Source organism: Tachypleus tridentatus, chromosome 10 (genome assembly GCF_004210375.1).
Source record: "Tachypleus tridentatus isolate NWPU-2018 chromosome 10, ASM421037v1, whole genome shotgun sequence".
Taxonomy (NCBI): Eukaryota; Metazoa; Arthropoda; class Merostomata; order Xiphosura; family Limulidae; genus Tachypleus; species Tachypleus tridentatus.
This window is the reverse complement of record NC_134834.1, coordinates 150,472,536-150,493,833: the sequence shown is the minus strand read 5'-3', so window position 1 is coordinate 150,493,833 and position 21,298 is coordinate 150,472,536. Positions and strand designations below refer to the sequence as shown.

The following is a 21,298-nucleotide window of genomic DNA, read 5'->3' as shown; positions in this document are numbered from 1 at the left end:
AACATTCATTCTTTAGAAGTTTTTATCCAATTTTCTTATATAGAAAGACACGATGGATTTTTTATCTCTCGTTCTTCATAAAAAAAGTTTAGAAACCTGTTTCTTCTTATCTAAATATCGTTTGAAACGTTTGTTTTATTTGCCATTTTGTCTTACTTGAACACTGTGTCACTTTATGTTCCTTGCTTTATCTAAACATTGTTTATCACGTTCTTACATTTTATTTATATAAACAATGTTTAGCCCCTTTTTTTATCTATACATTGTTCTTCACGTTCTGTGCATTTTATTTATCCAAAGAATGATTAGTCCCTTTCTTTATCTGCACATTGTTCAGCACGTTCAGTACATTTTATTTATATAAACAATGTTTAGTCCCTTTCTTTACCCATACATTGTTCAGCACGTTCAGTACATTTTATTTATATAAACAATGTTTAGTCCCTTTCTTTATCTATACATTGTTCAGCACGTTCAGTACATTTTACTTATTTAAACAATGTTTAGTCCCTTTCTTTATCTATACATTGTTCAGCACGTTCAGTACATTTTATTTATATAAACAATGTTTAGTCCCTTTCTTTATCTATACATTGTTCAGCATGTTCAGTACATTTTATTTATATAAACAATGTTTAGTCCCTTTCTTTATCTATACATTGTTCAGCACGTTCAGCACATTTTATTTATATAAACAATGTTTAGTCCCTTTCTTTATCTATACATTGTTCAGCACGTTCAGTACATTTTACTTATTTAAACGATTTTCCCTCCCTTTCTTTATCTATACATTGTTCAGCACGTTCTGTACATTTTATTTATATTAACCATGTTTAGGTTTAAACTACAGTCATGGGAAAAAGTTAGGACACCCTATGAAAGCCTGTGTTTTTTTGTAACATTTTTGGATATATAGATATTTAATCTCAATTTTAACAACACTGGAGATTAATAGAAATATAACTAAACAATTAAAACTGGAGAAAAGACGTTTCAAGATCTTCTGTAAATGTAATTCTACAAAAATGCATAATCTAACTGAGGAAAAAGTTAGAACACTCCCACATAAAATGGCTAAACTCACACACAGGTGTATCACACCAGGTGCACATGATTAGAAGATCGTTACTCAGCATTTTGAATGAGGCTTGCCCTATTTAAACCTCAGACATTTAGTTTGGTGTGCTCCTGACTGTTGAAGTGAGAGTGAGCACCATGGTGAGAGCAAAAGAGCTGTCTGAGGCCTTCAGAAAGAAAATTGTAGCAGCTTATGAGTCTGGTAAGGGATTTAAAAAGATCCCAAAAGATTTTGAAATCAGCCATTCCACTGTCCGGAAAATAGTCAACAAGTGGAGGGCTTTCAAAACAACTGCCAACATGCCCAGGTCTGGTTGTCCAAGCAAGTTCACCCCAAGAGCAGACTGCAAGATGCTAAAAGAGGTCTCCAAACACCCTAACATGTCATCATGGGATCAACAGCAGGCTCTGGCTACTGTTGATGTAGAAGTGCATGCCTCTACAATCAGAAAGAGACTGCACAAGTGTAACTTGCATCGGAGGTGTGCAAGGAGGAAACCTTTGCTCTCTAAGAGAAACATCAAGGCCAGACTGAAGTTTGCTAGAGAGAATGTAGACAAAGACCAGGACTTCTGGGATAATGTTCTTTGGACAGATGAGTCCAAAACTGAACTATTTGGACACCAGAACAGAGGACATGTTTGGTGTAAACCAAATACAGCATTCCAAGAAAAGAACCTCATACCAACTGTGAAACATAGAAGTGTAAGTGTCATGGTTTAGGCTGCTTTGCTGCAGCAGGACCTGGACAGCTCACAATCATAGAATCCACCATGAATTCTACTGTGTATTAGAGGGTGCTCGAGGATCATGTGAGACCATCTGTAAGAAAATTATAGCTGAAGCGGAACTGGACCCTGCAACACGACAATGACTCAAAACATACCAGTAAATCTACCAAGGACTGGCTGAAAACTAAGAAATGGAGAGTCCTGGAATGGCTGAGTGAAAGCCCAGATCTTAATCCAATTGAGATGCTGTGGAGTGACTTAAAACGGGCTGTACATGCAAGAAACCCCTCAAACATCTCACAGCTTACAAAATTCTGCTTTGAGGAGTGGGACAAACTTTCTTCAGATCGATGTCAGAAACTGGTAGATGGCTACAAGAAGCGTCTCACTGCAGTTATTTCAGCCAAAGGGGTAACACTAGCTATTAAAGGGGTAGGGTGTCCTAATTTTTTCCTCAGTTCGAATATGCATTTTTGAAGCATGAGATTTACAGAAGATCTTGAAAAGTCTTTTCTTCAGTTTTAATTGTTTAGTTATATTCCTATAATCTATCAGGATTGTTAAAATTGAGATTAAATATCTATATATTCAAAAATGTTACAAAAATACACAGGCTTTCATAGAGTGTCCTAACGTTTTCACATGACTGTAGGACATGACAGTGGTGAGGACAAAGATAAACTAAATGAAACAAAATTGAGATGTAGAGGAAACTTTACTGTAGGAAATCAGTATAAAAGTAGTTATAAAAATAGGCTTAATTGTTAGTTTTGTAATGATAGAAGTATGAGAAATAAATTAGGTAGCTTTAGGGTACTGGTAGGAATAGGGGATTTTGATGTAATGAGAACAACTGGAACACAGTTAAATGTAGATGATTTTGATGACAGGAATTTCTTTTAAATAGATGGTTATAGATTATTTAACAGTAGGGACAGGGGTATGAGTGATTTTATATGTAAAGTGTGAGTTACATTCTGTTGAAGTTGAGAATATTAAGAGAATTTAATCTATTTGATGAAGTGGTGGATGAAATAAGTGAGAAAACTTTATAGTTAAATTAAAATTTCAGCTGTTAATAGTGTCATAATTATGGGTGAGTTTAATTTCAGACATATTGATTGGTAAATGCTAGAGTCAAACCATGAGGGAGAAAGGTTTTTAGAAACTATTAAGGATGGATTTCTTCACCAATTAGTTAAGGAAACTACTAGAAATAATGTTATTTTAGATTTATTGTTAACTTATAATATAACCCCCAGTTGCTCAGTGGCATGTTTGTGGACTTATAACGCTATAAACCGGGTTTTGATACCTGTGGTGGGCAGATCACAGATAGCCCATTGTGTAGCTTTGTGCTTAATTCAAAACAACAAAAACAACAACTTCTTATATAGAAATGTTTGAGAGAGTGAAAATTGGGGAACATACGGAAATTAGGAATGATGATATTTTGGTTTCAAATTTCCAAAAAAAAAAAAATTTTTTGAGGGGATGCAACAAGAATTATATGCTGTAAATTGAGCTATTTATTGAGACTGACCAAATGTGAGAATATTTGTAAGAAAAAATTTTTAACATTCAAAACAAATTTGTAAGCCCCTGAATAGTGGGTAAGTACTAACAGATTGGAAATTAGCTGATGCCACTCCTATCTTCAAGGTAATAGTTGTCCTAGTAGTTATGGGCCTATTAGTCTTATATTAGTTGTGGAAAAAGTTTTGGAAAGTATGATATAAGGTAATTTGTCAAGTGATTTAACAAAGTTCAAAATTTTATCAGGTAGAGAATATAGTTTTACTAAGGGAAATTCTTGTCTTACAAATCTTTTGACATTCTTTAAAAATGTTTCTGTTTATATAGATAAGGGTGAGGGTGTAGATTTGGTTTATCTGAATTTTCTGAAAGAATCTGACAAGAAGCCACATAAAAGGCTTGTGAACAAATTACACTGCACAACAAAGGTTTTGCTTCTTGAACACTGTTGGGTGTTCCTTGTAGATTTTTGGCTGCTGATCAAGAAAATCACATCCAAATTTGCCCATCACGTACCGTTTAATCGAAATCTTCAGTTTTGCTACAATGGAAAAATGATATCAGGGCAACTGGAATCCGTCAATGCTTGCTGACTACTGTTGGATACTGCAACGTGATGTACTGGACATTGAATACAAACGAAAATCAGGAGCAAAACACTTTTAATTATGTTGAACTTAATAGCGTATTAGAAACATAAACACAATTAAATACGTTATTGCCGGTAAACAGTTAACTGTCTATTTCTCAGAGTTCCTACGTGATGAAGCAAAACCAAAACTATATTTGTGCATACCCACCAGGTACCTGTCACAATCAGCAAAAACATCTCAGGAAGCAAAACTTTTTTTAAAAAATTGTTGTGCAGTGTTATCTCTGCAGGTGTGAGAGATAACATAGCAATTTGGATAGAAGAATGGTTTGATGGAAGAAAGTGTTGTTATACATGGAGTTCAGTCAAACTGGATTAATGTCACAAGTGGTTCTACATCAGGGCTCAGTCTTAGGACTGTTGTTCTTTTTGATTTACATCAATAACATAGATGGAGGAATGATCAATAAATTACTTAAATTTGCTGATGATGTTAATGTCTTGGATGTTTCTGGCTGTTAGAGGATGTTACTGATTTCTAAGAGGATTTAGATCATTCAGTGAGTTGGACAAATATACTACAGACAAGTTAAATCATAATAGATACAAGATAATAAATGTGTATTATCGTAATTTGAATTATAAACATAATTTGAATAGGAATAACCTTAACAATGTCATGAAAGAAAATGATCTTGGTGTAATGGTTGATCAGTCTCTTAAACCATCCAAACAATGTGGATTTTTGGACAAATGGGATTTTAAGTTGTATTAATAGAAATACTGAGTAACAAGTTTAAAGATGTTATAATTTCGTTGCATAGGTCTCTGGTTAGGCCAGATTTGGAATATTTGTTTCAATCTTGTGCTCCTTACCTTAGAAAAGACATTAAATTATTGGAAAGGGTTCAAAAGCAGGTTATTAATATGGTACCTGGAATGGATAGGTTGTCATATAATGAGAAATTAAGATCCTTAAAACTGTTTTATCCTGAACAAAGAACAGTTAAAAGAGATCTGATTGAAGTGTTTAAGATTGTAAAGGAGTTGATAATGTTTTTCTTACATACCAGCAGGAATTATAGAACTAGGGAACACAAATATAACTTTAGGCAAGGTGGAAGCTGTCTTCAGCTAAGGCTGTTTTATGTTTCAAACAGGGTAGTTAGCTTATGGAATGGGCTGATTTCAAATGTTTTAGAGGCACTACATTTGAGTGATTTTAAAATAAAACTTACAGATGATAAGAACTGGAATTAATTTTTTTTATTTAATAGTTTTAGTTTGGCTTAGTGGATTGGACAGCCGAGATGGATGTCTGTTGTCCTTAAACATTGTTATTGTAATATTATTCCTATAACATTGACATAATGTAACACTATTTCTCTAATGTAAACATTGTTTGACATTATTTTTCAAACGAAGACGTTGTCTGAAGTCTTTACGTTGTCATATCTAATCTTTATATTCCATTTAATAACGGCGTAGCATAGCCAGGTAGTTAGGGCGCTCGACTCGTAATCCGAGGGTCGCGGGTTCGAATCCCCGTCACACCAACCGTGCTCGCCTTTCAGCCATGGGAACATTATAATGTGATGGTGAATTCCACTATTCGTTGGTAAAAGAGTTAGCAGTGGGTGGTAATGACTAGTTAGCTGCCTTCCCTCTAGTCTTACCCTTTTAAATTAGGGACGGCTGGCGCAAATAGCTCTCATGTAGCTTTGCGCGAAATTCAAAACAAACAAACCATTTAATGACACCTCAAGTTTTATAAACGAATGTCTGATTAGTAAGATAATGTTGGATAATACTTTAAGTTTCTGATAAGACTGCCTGTTTAACATTTTTCCTATTAATTCCTAAGATTTCTCCTGAGATATGTAATTTTTATGTAATTGAATCTAAAACCTTTCAGAATTATATGGCTTATCATGATATATTGTTCCTTATTTTTTTTTTACAGAAATTAATCGATTGAATATTTTCTTTTCTAGTGCAATCAAAGTGTAGAGAAGGCAAACTGATAAAAATATATTGGAAAACTCAATATATGTAACTATGTAACTCAAAGTTAACAGATACCGTGATGACCACAACAATTTAGATGGGCGGGGCTTATATCGGAACCGAACGTGTACTGCCAGCGTAAAAAGCACGTGATGTTTCACCTGATTCCTTTCGTAATTAGATTATCGGTTAGATAACCAGAGATATGTACTTCCATGCCACCTGAGTCGCCACTAACTGGTTAGCCTTCATTAACAGATTCTTTTAAACACTGATCTAATTAGACGTGAAAACACTTTCTCGTATAATGCCTGATTTAATTACAATATTGAACTGCTGCCGGCATTGTCACATTTTTTTTATAACATACGTTAACCCTAAAAAAAATGGTGGTCTTCAAAACTTCGTTTTCCTCTCGCGCGGTAAGAGAAATGTGAACACTAATCTATTCTTTCTTGTACACCTACTGTCTTCCTTGTGATTGTACAGTGAAACCTGTAATCGATGTTTATACACATAGGTTTTCTCTAAATAATTATATGTTAATAACTAAATTTGTCTATCTATCATATCGTATTCAACATCTTGGGAAAATAGAAGAGGTTTGGTGAAAACCATTAGTGCTAAGTTTTGGTACAGACAATTGTATTTTAAAACTGTATAGAATTATTTATTTCTATCCACAAATGAATCACTATTTTTTTCTATAGTACAGTTTTGTAAACAAAATGTTTATTTTGTTGTATATACCACTTTTGTGATTGAAAAGTTCATTATTGGCTAAATTACACACACACACACATACAGACATAAATATGGTCAATTTATATGTTACTGTTTTTTTTTCATGAATATTTTTAAAGTATACTTAATATTTTGCTCAAGGCCAGACGTGTACAAAATATTCATCTTTAATAACAGTTTTCACGGGATATATCCTAACGTCTTTATTGGAGACATTAGCCTATATTTTCCATCATGGCGTACTTTATCAAAGAGAATCTGTGACGAAACAAAAACTAACTTTTATGTGTTTTACTCTTTATTTAATATAAATCCATATCTTGTTATAATAATGATTTTGCATTACTACCTTGGATTTAGGTCTAAGTTAATTCTCCTTAGCTTATAAAACATTCTGTGATATTATTGGGGTTTCGACCAAAAATACCGTTAATAGAAAAGGTTCCGGATTGGTTATTCAACGTATTTTGATCATTAATGTTTTATGAATTTACCAACTCCTAATAAAATAAATACTTTCACTAATTACTGTGTTAAGGTTTATTTTTGATACATTTAGATAGGTTGTTTTGATTAGAAATTAACGATAATGACTATATCTAATAAAAAACACCTTAGTGTGAAAAAAGATCTGGCCCAGAAGAGGGTATGATGGTGGATAAACAAAGACACGTGGCCTAGTTAAATGAAGAACGAAGGTTTGTTACAAAATTATTATCAATGTTATACGTGTAGGTACCAGTTTTAATTTCATTCGTTTAAGTTGCACATGGAATCATTTTTCTTCTTTCTTGGTCTCACCTTTTCTTCACACCTGAGGTATTTTTATTAGATGTTTGTTTTGTTTTATTTTTAAATTTCGCGCAAAGCTACACGAGGGCTATCTGCGCTAGCTGTCCCTAATTTAGCAGTGTAAGACTAGAGGGTAGGCAGCTAGTCATTACCCCCCCAACTCTTGTGCTACTCTTTTACCAAAGAATAGTGGGATTGACCGAACATTATAACGCCCCCACGGCTAAAGGGGCGGGCATATTTGGTGTGACGGGGATTCGAACGCGCGACCCTCAGATTACGAGTCGAACGCCTTAACACACTTGGCGATGCCAGGACTTTTATTAGATGTCATGAAATTTTGCCAATACACTCCAACATACTACAGCAAGTAAGAATGTGACACTCAATAAAAGCAATATCAGTTTTAGGATCACAGCCCTGTTATTCGGAACAGACTTTTACTTTAGAGAGTTAACCAAATTCGAATGCCCATCACACTAAACATGCTCTTCCTTTCAGCCTTAGGGGCGTTATAACGTGGTGGTGAATCTCACTATTCGTTGGTGAAAAGAGTAGTCCAAGAGTTGGTGATGTGTGGTGATAACTAGCTGTCTTCCCTCTAGTCTTACACTGCTAAATTAGATATGGCTAGCGCAGATAATCCTTGTGTAGCTTTGCACGAAATTCAAAAAAGAAAAAAACCTTCTCTGAAACAGTTTTGATAGTTTCCTTCATAGTAACGCCATGGAATTTACATCAACAGTTTCTTGTAATAACCCCAATGCAATCGATATAGACCTGTCAAATATCACTATTTATGCTAATTACTTAAGCTAATATCACATGACACTAAACGCACTTCACTTAGAATAATTTCACAATTCTTAGTAAATATGTGCTGAAACTTTGGTAACTAATAATCAGAAATAACCCTCCACCCATATCATTTTTCTGAGAACCTTAGCTAGAAACTATTTGTTTGTTTTTGAATTTCGCGCAAAGCTACTCGAGGGTTATCTGTGCTAGCCGTCCCTAATTTAGCCGTTTAAGACTAGAGGGATGGTAGGTAGTCATCACCACCACCGCCAACTTTTGGGCTACTCTTTTACCAGCGAATAGTGAGATTGACCGTCACATTATAAGGCACCCATGGCTGAAAGGGCGAGCATGTTTGGTGCGACCGGGATTTGAACCCGCGATCCTCGGATTACGACTAAAACGCCTTGACACGCTTGGCCATGCCGGGCCAGCTAGAAACTTCTAATCTAGTTTGCTTGGATTAACCAGTAATTGCATATCTTCACATCCATTCATCTTATAGTTTTTCTGTTCTAAATCATCCGTCTTTAATCAGAATAACAACACTAAAAACGGTCCGCTTTTACTCTTAGTTGAAACTGCAGTAAAAATATTAGGCCGATAGCACACGTGACGTTTGACGTAGGCGTGCGTAAAAACTTTCGTTAAATGTGAGCGATTTTTGTTGAATAACTCTGCACGCATTGTTTATATTTACACGTGGTTATGTTTACATCAATAAAGACTCGTAATTGTAAGTTATAAAGATCTATAAATATTAAGTATGTATTTTTATCAAATACAGTTTTCACACTTTGGGTGAGAAGGAAAAAAACCTGAAGAAACTCAATCAACATTGGAGATGTTATACTTCAGATATTTCTTAGTGAAGTACCTTGAAATTTGGTATGTGAAGTGAGAGTCTAGTGGAATACATCAACTGAAAACGTGTGACAGTTTGGATTACCACAGTCCGAAATGCAGAAGGTAGAAAATCACTAAACTACTACTCCTGTTTCTAACATACAGTATGTCTTACAACAGGCCGCACGACACACTACCACGTGTCTTGATATTACTGAGAAAAATCGGAAAATAAAGACCTTCAAATTATTACACTCTCTGCCACAGTTAATGTCCTTTTTGTCTGTAAAGAGATATCAAACAACTGACGCAAAAGATAAGACGCTGTAAGAATTCATAGCTCTGACGCCCTCTAGTGGCACAACACTACAAAACTGGGTTTGGATACTCCTGGTAAGCACAGTACAGATAACCCATTCTGTAACCTTGTGCTTAACTACAAACAAACAGAACCTAAGCATAATGGCTTTTTAAACAAATTTATGAACCACTTATGCCCACAATTGTTTGTGGTTCTCTGAATTTCATAGTTGCATGGTCACTGGTAATATACAAATCACACAAAAAAATATATATTAAGCTTGCATCAGTACTAAATAGTATGGTTTCCTATGTATTTCGTATAGAAGATGAAATGTATTATCACTTGTTTATAGAGAACGTTGTAACAGTTAAAAACATTCAATTTAGAGATAACCTTCAAGATAACCTTCAAGCGAAGAATAACATTAGGTGTTATGGAGCAACGTTTCCCTCTAAATGGACTTGAACGTTGCGGAATGGGGAACATTATTCACTATCTGTTATCAAAAAGTCGCAATACGTATGTTAGGGTCGTATTGGAGTTATAAGAGTAACGGACAAATCTCACAGTTATATTATGGTAGCCGAAGATTTGGCAATGGGCGCTTCTCAGCAGCGGACTTCACTTTAATCCCAAACCTCCAAATTAGGGGCTGTTAACACACACACACCTATTGTATAGCTTTGCGCTAACGTCGTAAACAGGCCCCCCAGTGGCTCAGCGGTATGTCTGCGGACTTACACGCTAAAATCCGGGTTTCGATACCCGTGGTGGGCAGAGCACAGATAGCCCATTGTGTAGCTTTGTACTTAATTCAAAACAACAACAACAACGTCGTAAACCTGCAGCCACAAAACTTTGTGGTTGAACTTTGACAAATGTACATTGCTTTTACAATAAACGGTCCCAGTGCTTTAGTCGAGTGATTGATTTACTATACCGACAATCATCTCAAAATAAATAAAAAGAAGTTGAACAGAAGTATCATACATTAACTACGTGATTCTGAAGACAGATGATATGTGATAAGAGGTTCAGCACAATACCCGTCGCGTTTAAACTGTCGTATCATTTCTTGTAACTTCTTGATTTATTTGTTGTTGTGTTGTTCATCGGCTCCTACTACGAAACAACAATATGGAACATTTATAAATCAATCCCGTGTCTCACTGCGCACGACACCACATCAAAACATCTTCCGGACCAAAGTTTTGTGCCAAGCTATACCAAAAGCTACACTCTAAAATGTTCGAGTTTCTTTTCTGTGCCACTAAACACTACATTCAAAATAATTTCTCTAGTAAAAACAATAAATATTAAAAAACGAAATGTTGACATAATATTTAGGGCAGGATAACTATACAATGACCAATTATCATTAATTGTTGTACATACATTATTATATCAATATACAAGATTTCATTATTATTATTTGTTGTACGTAGAATATTAAATAAATATACAAAAGTTCAGTATTAGTAATTGTTGTACGTACAATATTGTATAAACACAAAGAGTTCATTATTAGTAATTGTTGCACGTAAAATATTGTATAAACATAGAGGAGTTCATTATTATTAATTGTTGTACGTAGTATATGGTATAAACATAGAATAGTTTATTACTATTAATTGTTGTACGTAGGATATTATATAAATATACAAAAGTTGATTATTATTAATTGTTGCATGTGGAATATGGTATTAACATAAAAGAGTTTATTATTATTAATTGTTCTATGTAGAATATGGTAGAAATATACAAGAGTTTATTATTATTAATTGTTGTAAGTAGAATATGGTGTAAACATAGAAGAGTTCATTATTATTAATTGTTGTACGTAAAATACGGTATCAATATAGAAGAGTTCATTATTGTTAATTGTTGACGTAGAATATGGTATAAACATAGAAGAGTTTAGTGGTATTAATTGTTGTACGTACAATATGGTATAAACAAAGAAGAGTTCATTATTATTAATTCTTTTATGTAGAATTTTATATAAATATATGCGTTCATTATTATTAATTCTTTTATGTAGAATTTTATATAAATATATGAGTTCATTATTATTAGTTGTTATAAGTATAATTTTATATAAATATATAAGAGTTCATTCTTATTAATTTTTATATGTACATTGTGGTATAAACATAGAAGAATACATTATCCCTTATTGTTGACCTAGAATATGGTGGAAAGGTAGAATAGTTCACTATTATTAGTTGTTGTACGTAGAATATGGTTTAAACACAATATAATTCATTATTAATAACTGTTGCATGTAGAATATTATATAAACATAGAAGAGTTGATTATCATGAAATGTCGTACGTAAAATATTGTATAAACATGTAAGAGTTCATTATTATTATTTGTTCTTCGTAGAATATTATATAAATATCCAAGAGTTCATTATTATTAATTGTTGAACGTAGAATATGATATAAATATATAAGAGTTCAGATTTATTAATTGTTCTACGTATAATATGGTATAAACGTAAAAGATTTATTATTATTAATTGCTGTATTTACAACATTATATAAACATACAAGAATTCATTATTATTATTCTTTGACGTACAGAATGGTATAAACTTAGAATATTTCATTATTATTAATTGTTGTACGTAAAATATTATATAGACATAAAGAAGTTCATTATTATTAATTGTCGTACGTAGAATATGGTATAAACATACAAGAGTTAAATATCATAACTTTTTGTACGTGCACTATGGTATAAAGATATAAAACTTATTTAATATTAATTGTTGAACGTAGAATGTGATATAAATATGTAAAAGTTAATGATTATTAATTGTTGTACGTAGAATATTATATAAATAGTTCATCTTTGTTAATTGTTCTACGTATAATATAGAATAAACGTAGAAGAGTTTATTATTTATACTTGTTGTACGTGTGTTTCTCGTATAGCAAAGCTACAAAGGGCTATCTGCTCAGCCCACCGAGGGGAATAGAACCCCTGATTTTAACGTTGTAAATCCGAAGACATACCGCTGGACTAGCGGGGAGCTGCTTGTTGTACATAAAATATTATATGTATATATAAAAGCTCATTGTTATTAGTTTTTGTGTGTACAATATGGTACAAACATACAAAACTTCATTATCATGAATTGTTGTACGTACAATATGGTATAAACATAGAAGATTTCAAAAATATTAATTGATGATGTAGAATATGTTATATTAGGTTGAGGAATAATTCGTGAGCGTTTTTAAATAATGTCATTCAAGCATTACATGCATGTGTGTTTGTGTGTTTTCTTATAGCAAAGCCACGTTGGGCTATCTGCTGAGCCCACCGAGGGGAATCGAACCCCTGATTTTAGCGTTATAAATCCGTAGACATACCGCTGTACTAGCGGGGGGCGCATTACATGCAAGACTATACAATACTTCAATGCGTGAACACATTACACCCAAAACATTTATTATGATACTTTATTTCATGTAATACCTAGCTATATAGTATGCATTGTTTTAAACGAAATTGCAAGAAATTAAATGCGAAAAGCAGATGGTGTCGAAAATGCTCGATTTTGTCCACTTGACATTCCATTTAATGAGCTGGAAATGAAAGCAAAAATTAAAGACATATGAAAATTAAACACATCATCTATTAGAGCAAAAAATTATCTACCAAATGACATGAAATATTTTGCGAAAGCGTTTCAATTATGAATATATTTTTTAACTTGAAAAAAACGCTCACGAATTATTCCTCAACCCAATACAATTAGAATAGTTTATTATTATTAATTCTTATACGTAGAATATGGTAAAACATAAAACAGTTGATTATTACTAATTGTTGTACGTAGAATATTATATAAATATAGAAGAGTTTATTATTATTAATTATTGTATGTTCTATATGGTATAAACATAAAAGAGTTCATTATGATGAATGGTACATATTATAAGGTATAAACGAATTATAATGAACGAGAGTTCATTATTATTAATTTTTGTACGTAGAGCATGGTATAATAATACACAAGTGTTCATTACTATTAATTGTTAACGTAGAATATTATATATATATAGAAGAGTTCATTTTTATTATTTGTTGCATGTGGAATATTATATCAATATAGAAGAGTTCATTCTTATTAATTGTTGTACGTAGAATATTATGTAAATATACAAGGTTGGATTATTATTATTTGTTTACATAGAATATGGTATAAGCATAGAGGAGTTCATTATTCTTAATTTCTCTACGAAGAATATTATATGTCTATACAAGAGCTCATTATTACTAATTGTTGTATGTGGAATATTATATAAATATACAAAAGTTCATTACTATTTCTTGTCGTACATAGAATATGGTATGAACATAGTAGAATTCATTATTATTAATTGTTTTATGCAGAATATGGTGTAAACCTAGAAGAGTTCACTATTCTTAACTTTTATACGTATAATATTATTTTTATATACGAGAGTTCATTATTATTAATTGTTGTATGTGTAATATTATATAAATATACAGAAGTTCATTACTATTTATTGTCGTACGTAGGATATGGTATGTACATAGAATAATTCATTGTTATTAATTGTTTAAATAGAATACTATATAAAAATACAAGAGTTCATTATTATGAGTTGTTGTACGTAGAATATGGTATAAGCGTACACGAGTTAATTGTTATGAGTTGTTGTACGTACAATTTCGTATAAACATGCACGAGATTATTATCACGAACCGTAGGAAAAAATGTGATATAAACATGGATTTTTTATTAATTGTTGTGCGTAGAATAAGGGATAAACATAGGAGAGTTTATTATCATTAATTGTTAACGTAGAATATTATACATATATATATATATATATACACACACGAGTTTATTATTATTAATTGTTAACGTAGAATATCATCCATATGTATTACATATATATATATATACAAGAGTTCATTATTATTAATTGTTGTGTGTGGAATATAATATAATAATATAGAAGAGTTCATCGTTATTAATTGTTGTATGTACAATATGCTATAAACATGCAAGACTTTATTATCATGAGTTGTTGTACGTGCAATTTGGTATAAACATACACGAGATTAATATTATGAACTGTAGGAAAAATATGATGTAAACATAGAGTTTATTATTATTAACTGTTGTTCGTAGAATATGGTATAAACATATGAGAGTTCATCATTATTAATTATTAATGTAGAATATTATATATATATATGTATAGAAGAGTTCATTATTATTAATTGTTGTGTGTACAATATGGTATAAACATGGAAGAGTTCATTATTATTAATTGTTGTGTGTACAATATGGTATAAACATGGAAGAGTTCATTATTATGAATTGTTTTACATAGAATATTACATAAATATACAAAGGTTGATTATTATTATTTCTTGTATGTAGAATATGGTATAAAGATAGAAGAGTTCATTATTCTTAATTCTTGGACGTACAATATTGTATAAATATAGAAGAGTTCATTCTTATTAATTATTGTACATATAATATTGTATAAATATACAAGGGTTGATTATTATTATTTGTTGTATGTAGAGTATTGTATGAACATACAAGAGTTAATTATCATGAACTACTTTACGTAGAATATGGTATAAACGTAGACGAGTTCACTATTCTTAATTTTTGTAGGTAGAATATCATTTTTATTTACAAGAGTTCATTATTATTAATTGTTGTACGTACAATGTGGTATAAATCTAGAAGAGTTCATTATTATTAACTGTTGTAAGTACATTGGCGTATAAACACAGAAGAGTTCATTATTCTAAATTCTTTGCGTCCAATACGTATAAAGATAGAAGAGTTTATTATTATAACTTGTTGTACGTAGTATATGGTATAAAGGTAGAAGACTTCATTATTCTTAAATTTTCTACGTAGAATATTATACGTGTAAACAAGAGTTCATTATTATTATTTGTTGTATATGTAATATAACATAAATATAGAAAAGTTTATTACTATTGATTGTCGTACGTAGAATATGGTATGAACATAGAAGAGTTTGTTATCATTAATTGCTTTATGTAAAATGTGGTATAAACAGAGAAGAGTTCATTATTATTAATTGTTGTGTGTGGAATATTATAAAAGTATATAAAAGTTCATTGCTATTAATTTTTTTACGTACAATATGGTGTAAACATACAAGAGCTTATTATGGATGATTGTTGTACGTATAATATCGTATTAATTTTTGGTCCTTTTATAGGGAAAACATTGGATATTGTTATCAAGTGTTGTTTGCTAAATATAGGAGAAACATCAGGTAGACTTTTGTTAAGAGTTGTTTGTACATATAATACAATCATCAAGGAGAAGTTTGTTATGGATTTTGCATTTTAAATAGTTTAAGAATTCATCATGTTCCGTTATGAAATGTATATTTATTTGGTAGTATGTGGGGCCAGACGTGTTCCAATAGCTCTCCTGCTCCATTTTTCTATGACTAAAACTCTGCTTGGGCAGCCTTCTGTCATTAGACCGTTGTTGAGTCGTCTAGTGTGTCTAAAATATTAAAATATGAAGGTAACAACCTGGTTTGAGCTGATTTTTATGTTGTGTAATGTTTGTAAAGTTTAATAATTTCGGTTTTAGTTGATTGTTATGCTGTCCAGTATGTGTAAAGTTAAACATGTGGTATAAAACCTTTCGCCGACTATGTGATTTACAAGTAAACAAAAGTTTACGTTAAAATTTCTCGTTTGTCTAGTGTTTGTCAAAACGTTTAGAGTCTTTGTTACTAAAAAATATCCAATACCTACTATTGTGTAAGGTTTTGTTATAAAACAAGAGAGAGACAGGAACTCAGCTGATATTACAAATATGTTTGGAGATGACAAGTTTTAGTTTAGGAAATTTGGAGCAACCAGCGAGGCTTGGAGAAACGAGCCATCATATTTCAGAATTATAAAAGACTGAATGAATGATTGATGGTAAACTTTTTCATAACATTTTTAGGGATAAAAATACTGAACTATTGATCTTTTGTGATATTGTTTGGTCTCTTTAGGTATAAAATGTTACATAATTACCATTATTTTAAAGTCTAGTTTGTGTCTTTAGAGATAAACAAATGGATAATTTCTTTTATGTCAAACCAATCTGCGCTTTCACGGATACAAGAATCAAACAATTGCTGGTTTCTAGTCTTGTCATCAAGTGTTTTGGTTTTTTAAATTTTGCGCAATGAAACATCACTTACAAGCATAATTTGGAAGCTTTTAAACTAGAGATAAAGATATTAGTAAAAAGTACTTACCGCCCATTGTTGGGCTACTCTCTGCTAACAAACATTGTGATTGGTCGTAACATTATAACGCCTCTACGACTGAATATCGAATAGAGCATATCCAGCGACAGGTTCAAACCCCACGACCTAGTTTCTTTATAATGAAGCACTCTAACCACAGGATCGTGCCAACTTTTTTATAACGTTTCGTTTCTTTAAGAAACGGATATTTCCCGTCTTGGAAAGTTCTTGCCAGAACGTTTCAGATCTACAGGAAGAAAGAACCACACAGTGCTTCATATGAGCCGCAACTAAATACTCTGATAATTTGTGTCGTTTCGCAATAAATTTCCCTTCTCCGATTCTGTTTATACTAGTGGTTGACCCTCTATATTCGTGTGGGAACATATAAACGTCCAGTAAAACAATTCTGACCCTCGATTTGACCTTGCTTATGGTATCGATTTTTCACTTCATCTATAGTTTCAATCTCGTACAACGCGAGTTCGGTTCTAGCGACCGCCAAGTATGGACTTCCTCGCTTTCCTTTCCCTCCTGCTGGTTACTATACCGCCAAAATCTTCCGGTAAGTAGGTTCCCAAAAACGCTTCGCTTTTAAAAGGATAGAAATCAACATATGCAATGAAATAATTCATACTAAACGTATTTATATAATTGTTTCAATATCTCTTTGATCTATCAAGTTAAAAGTGGTTACACGATTACATCATGAAGTACAGTAGACAGTATTCTATACTACGTATATAACAAAGGTAAGTACTTAGTTTAGAGATCTTGAACATCTGTTGATTGTACAAATATAACAATGATAAGTCTCTAGTTTACAGACCCTGAAAATCTGTTGATTGTACAAATATAACAATGATAAGTCTCTAGTTTACAGACCCTGAACATTTGTTGATTGTACGTATATGACAATCATAAGTATTTAGTTTACAGACCCTGAAGATCTGTTGATTGTACATATAAAACAATGATAAGTATTTACTTTGTATAACCTGAACATCTGTTGATTGTACATGTAAAACAATGATAAGTGTTTACTTTGTATAACCTGAACATCTGTTGATTGTACATATAAATCAATGATTTTTTCTGACTCCTAAAATACTGACCTTTTTATCTAATCTGATCTACCTTCTTAAGTAGTACTCTTTCAGCGAATCAAACTTCAGAACATTGACCATTTGAGGTATTTGAATTTGAGAGACACTCTAATTTTTTCACTTCACTTTAACTGACTTTGTGGTTTCGAACTTTAGGCCTTCTCGCTATAAATTTTCTGTAATTTACGTGTAGATATTTCATTAAGACTCAAGCAAAATAAAGCGTGGAGATGACGATGAACCCCCTTGAATGTATCTGAAGACGGTTGATACCGGTATTAAAATAAAGTAGAGAACAACGTTTCGACCTTCTTAGGTCATATTCAGATTATGAGATATATCTGCGAGATTTGAAAGTAATCTATAAATGAAGCCTGATTGTTTTGCTTTCGTGTCTATTTTATGTCATAGATAGATGGATTAACAGATTGATAGTTGAAAAGAGTAAATGACAGAGAAATGGAGATATTTATTTAACCGATCACTAATTAACTAGCTTGGAGAAATGCGGGTTTGGTAAACACGTGGTTAATTAATTCAAAGAAGATCGTTCGTGCACAGAGGAACAAATCCTAGTTCATTCTGTGATTAAAATTATAGATTATTCTAGACTTAAAAATAACAAAGGAGTAATTCTCATAAAAATAACATCCACGTTCGCTGGAACATATAAAAACGATGTAGTACGTCGTGGAAAGATCGAGCTAAATTTCTGAACCTCAAAATATGACTTCACCTTTGATCCCATACAACTTTTTGTGACCTTTGATCCTTCTCCATCTAACTTCTATGACATGACTCTTGATTCCGTATAACCTAGTTTCTGTGATTTGACCTTTGACTTGATACATCTTTTTGTGACCTTTGATCCTACTCCATCCAACTTCTGTGACTTGACTCTTGACCCCGCTTTATCTCACTTTTATGATCTAAATTCTGACCCCGCTTATTCTAGTTTCTGTCATTTCACATTCGTAAGGTTCTGTAATTGTTGCGGATCAATTACGTCTTGAAATATTTAGTTATTGAATCTACGACGTAGTTAAAAGAAATAAAAGTTTTCCAATACATACAAAAGCTATGAAACTGAACTAGCTACTGTCACGATATTACGTACGTATGTACACATTAAAAAGGCCTGACGTAAAGCCAGATATTATCGTGCCTAAACTGGAAACCTAAGAATTCGTTGTTCGTGACTCTTTTCTGCTAAAACATGTTTCGCATGTGATTATTCTATTAAAATAGTTCCACTATACAATCAGTTAAGGAAACCCCAAGAATTAGCGGTGGGCACTTTTAACTACGTTTCTCTATCTGGACGACAAGTTCAAAGTGAAAAAGGGCTGTGTTAGATAACTTAAAAAATACTTGGATATAAACAAAATTGGCACTGCAGGATAGATGTTTATTAATCACTTTATCAGTTCAAAAGAAACTCAGACAAAAAACATTTACATTAAATTAGGTTTGTGTTCGATTTCGTTGAATAAACAAAGCAGAGTAACAGAAAACAGAGACAGACGTCGAACTTGAGCTATTTTGAAAAGAGATAAGAAGCAGCAAAAATGATTTGAATAAAGTGATGACACTTTGCAACTTTAGCCAATAGAACAGTGTATTGCATACATTAGCCAATAGGACAGTAAGTTACTTACTCGACTCCCGTGCAATCGCCAGTTAAAAGACAAGAAAACAAACCAATGTAAAAATAACATTAAAATAAAAAAGATATATGCTATTTGCAATTCATAGTTGCATAATAAATATTTTCACGTCATTCAACGTTATAAATGATGTTAGCTGTAAAGTAGATTGTTATCTCACATTGTTCGTCTTAGATGTCAAATAAATTACTATCTCACATTGTTCATGATGTTAAGTAACCCCTTACTTCTCATTGTTCGTGTTATATGTCAAGTATATTGTTATCTCAAATTGTATGTATTAGATGTCAAGTATATTGTTATCTTACATTGTTGATGATGTTACATGTTAAGTAGCTTGTTATCTTACATAGTTCATATTAGATGTCAAGTATATTGTAATCTCACATCGTTCATGTTAGATCTGAAGTATATTGTTGATTATGTTAAATGTTAAGTAGCTTCTCACTTCCCATAATCCGTGTTAGATGTCAAGTATATTGTTATCTCATTGTTGATGATGTTAGATTATAAGTAGCTTGTTATCTCACATAGTTCGTGTCAGATATAGAGTATATTAATATCTCACATTACTCATGACGCTAGATGTTAAGAAGATTGTCATATGACATTCTTGATGCTAGATGTTAAGTATATTGTTATCTCACATTGTTTATGATGTTAGATATTAAGTACCTTGTTACTTCGTACACTTTGTGTTAGATGTAAAGTATATTGTTATCTCATTGTGAATGATGTTCGGTGTTAAGAATATTGTAATCTCATATTCTTGATGGTAGATTTTAAGTATATTGTTATCTCACACTGTTCGTGTTGGATGTGAAGTATATTGTTAACTCATATTGTTGATGATGTTAGATGATAACTAGCTTGGTATCTATCATAGTTTGTGTTAAATGTAATGTATATTGTTATCTCACATTGTTCATGATGCTAGATATTAGGAAGCTTGTTATCTCACATTGTTCGAGTTATATTTCAAGTATATTGTTATCTCACATTTTTGACAATGTTAGATATTAAGAAGATATTCTTCTTACATTCTTGATTGTAGATGTTAAGTATATTGTTATCTCACATTGTTCATATTGTGAGATATTAAGTAGCTTGTTATCTCACATAGTTCGTGTTAGATATGAAGTATATTGTTATATCACATTGTTCATGCTGTTAGATGGTAAGTAGCTTGTTCTCTAAAATAGTAGGTATTAAATATTAAGTGTAATGATTTCTCACATTTTTGATGACGTTTGATGTTAAATAGCTTGTTATATCACATAGTTCGTGTTAGTTATAAAGTATGTTGTTATCTCACATTGTAGATAATGTTAGATATTAAGTACCTTGTTAAGTCACATAGTTCGTGTTGGATGTGAACTATATTGTTATTTCACATTCTTTATGATGTTAGATGTTACGTAGGTTGTTACTTCGCACAGTTCGTGTTAGATGTCAAGTATATTGTTATCTCATTATTGATGATGTTAGATATTAAATAGCTTATTATCTCACATAGTTCGTGTCAGATATAGAGTATATTAATATCTCACATTACTCATGATGCTAGATGTTAAGAAGATTGTCATATGACATTCTTGATGCTAGATGTTAAGTATATTGTTATCTCACATTGTTTATGATGTTAGATATTAAGTACCTTGTTACTTCGTACACTTTGTGTTAGATGTAAAGTATATTGTTATCTCATTGTGGATGATGTTCGGTGTTAAGAATATTGTAATCTCATATTCTTGATGGTAGATTTTAAGTATATTGTTATCTCACACTGTTCGT

At 31.9% G+C, this 21,298-nt stretch overlaps 1 protein-coding gene across 1 annotated transcript in view; it reads left to right on the top strand.

The window, feature by feature from the left end:
* Positions 1-17,045: 17,045 nt before the first annotated feature.
* LOC143230618 (uncharacterized) overlaps positions 17,046-21,298 on the top strand; it is a 31,550-nt gene continuing 27,297 nt past the window's right edge. Inside the window, exon 1 of the mRNA XM_076464471.1 lies at positions 17,046-17,296. Within this exon, the coding sequence (XP_076320586.1) occupies positions 17,239-17,296 (58 nt within the window). The 5' untranslated portion in view covers positions 17,046-17,238. The remainder of the gene's footprint in view (positions 17,297-21,298) is intronic.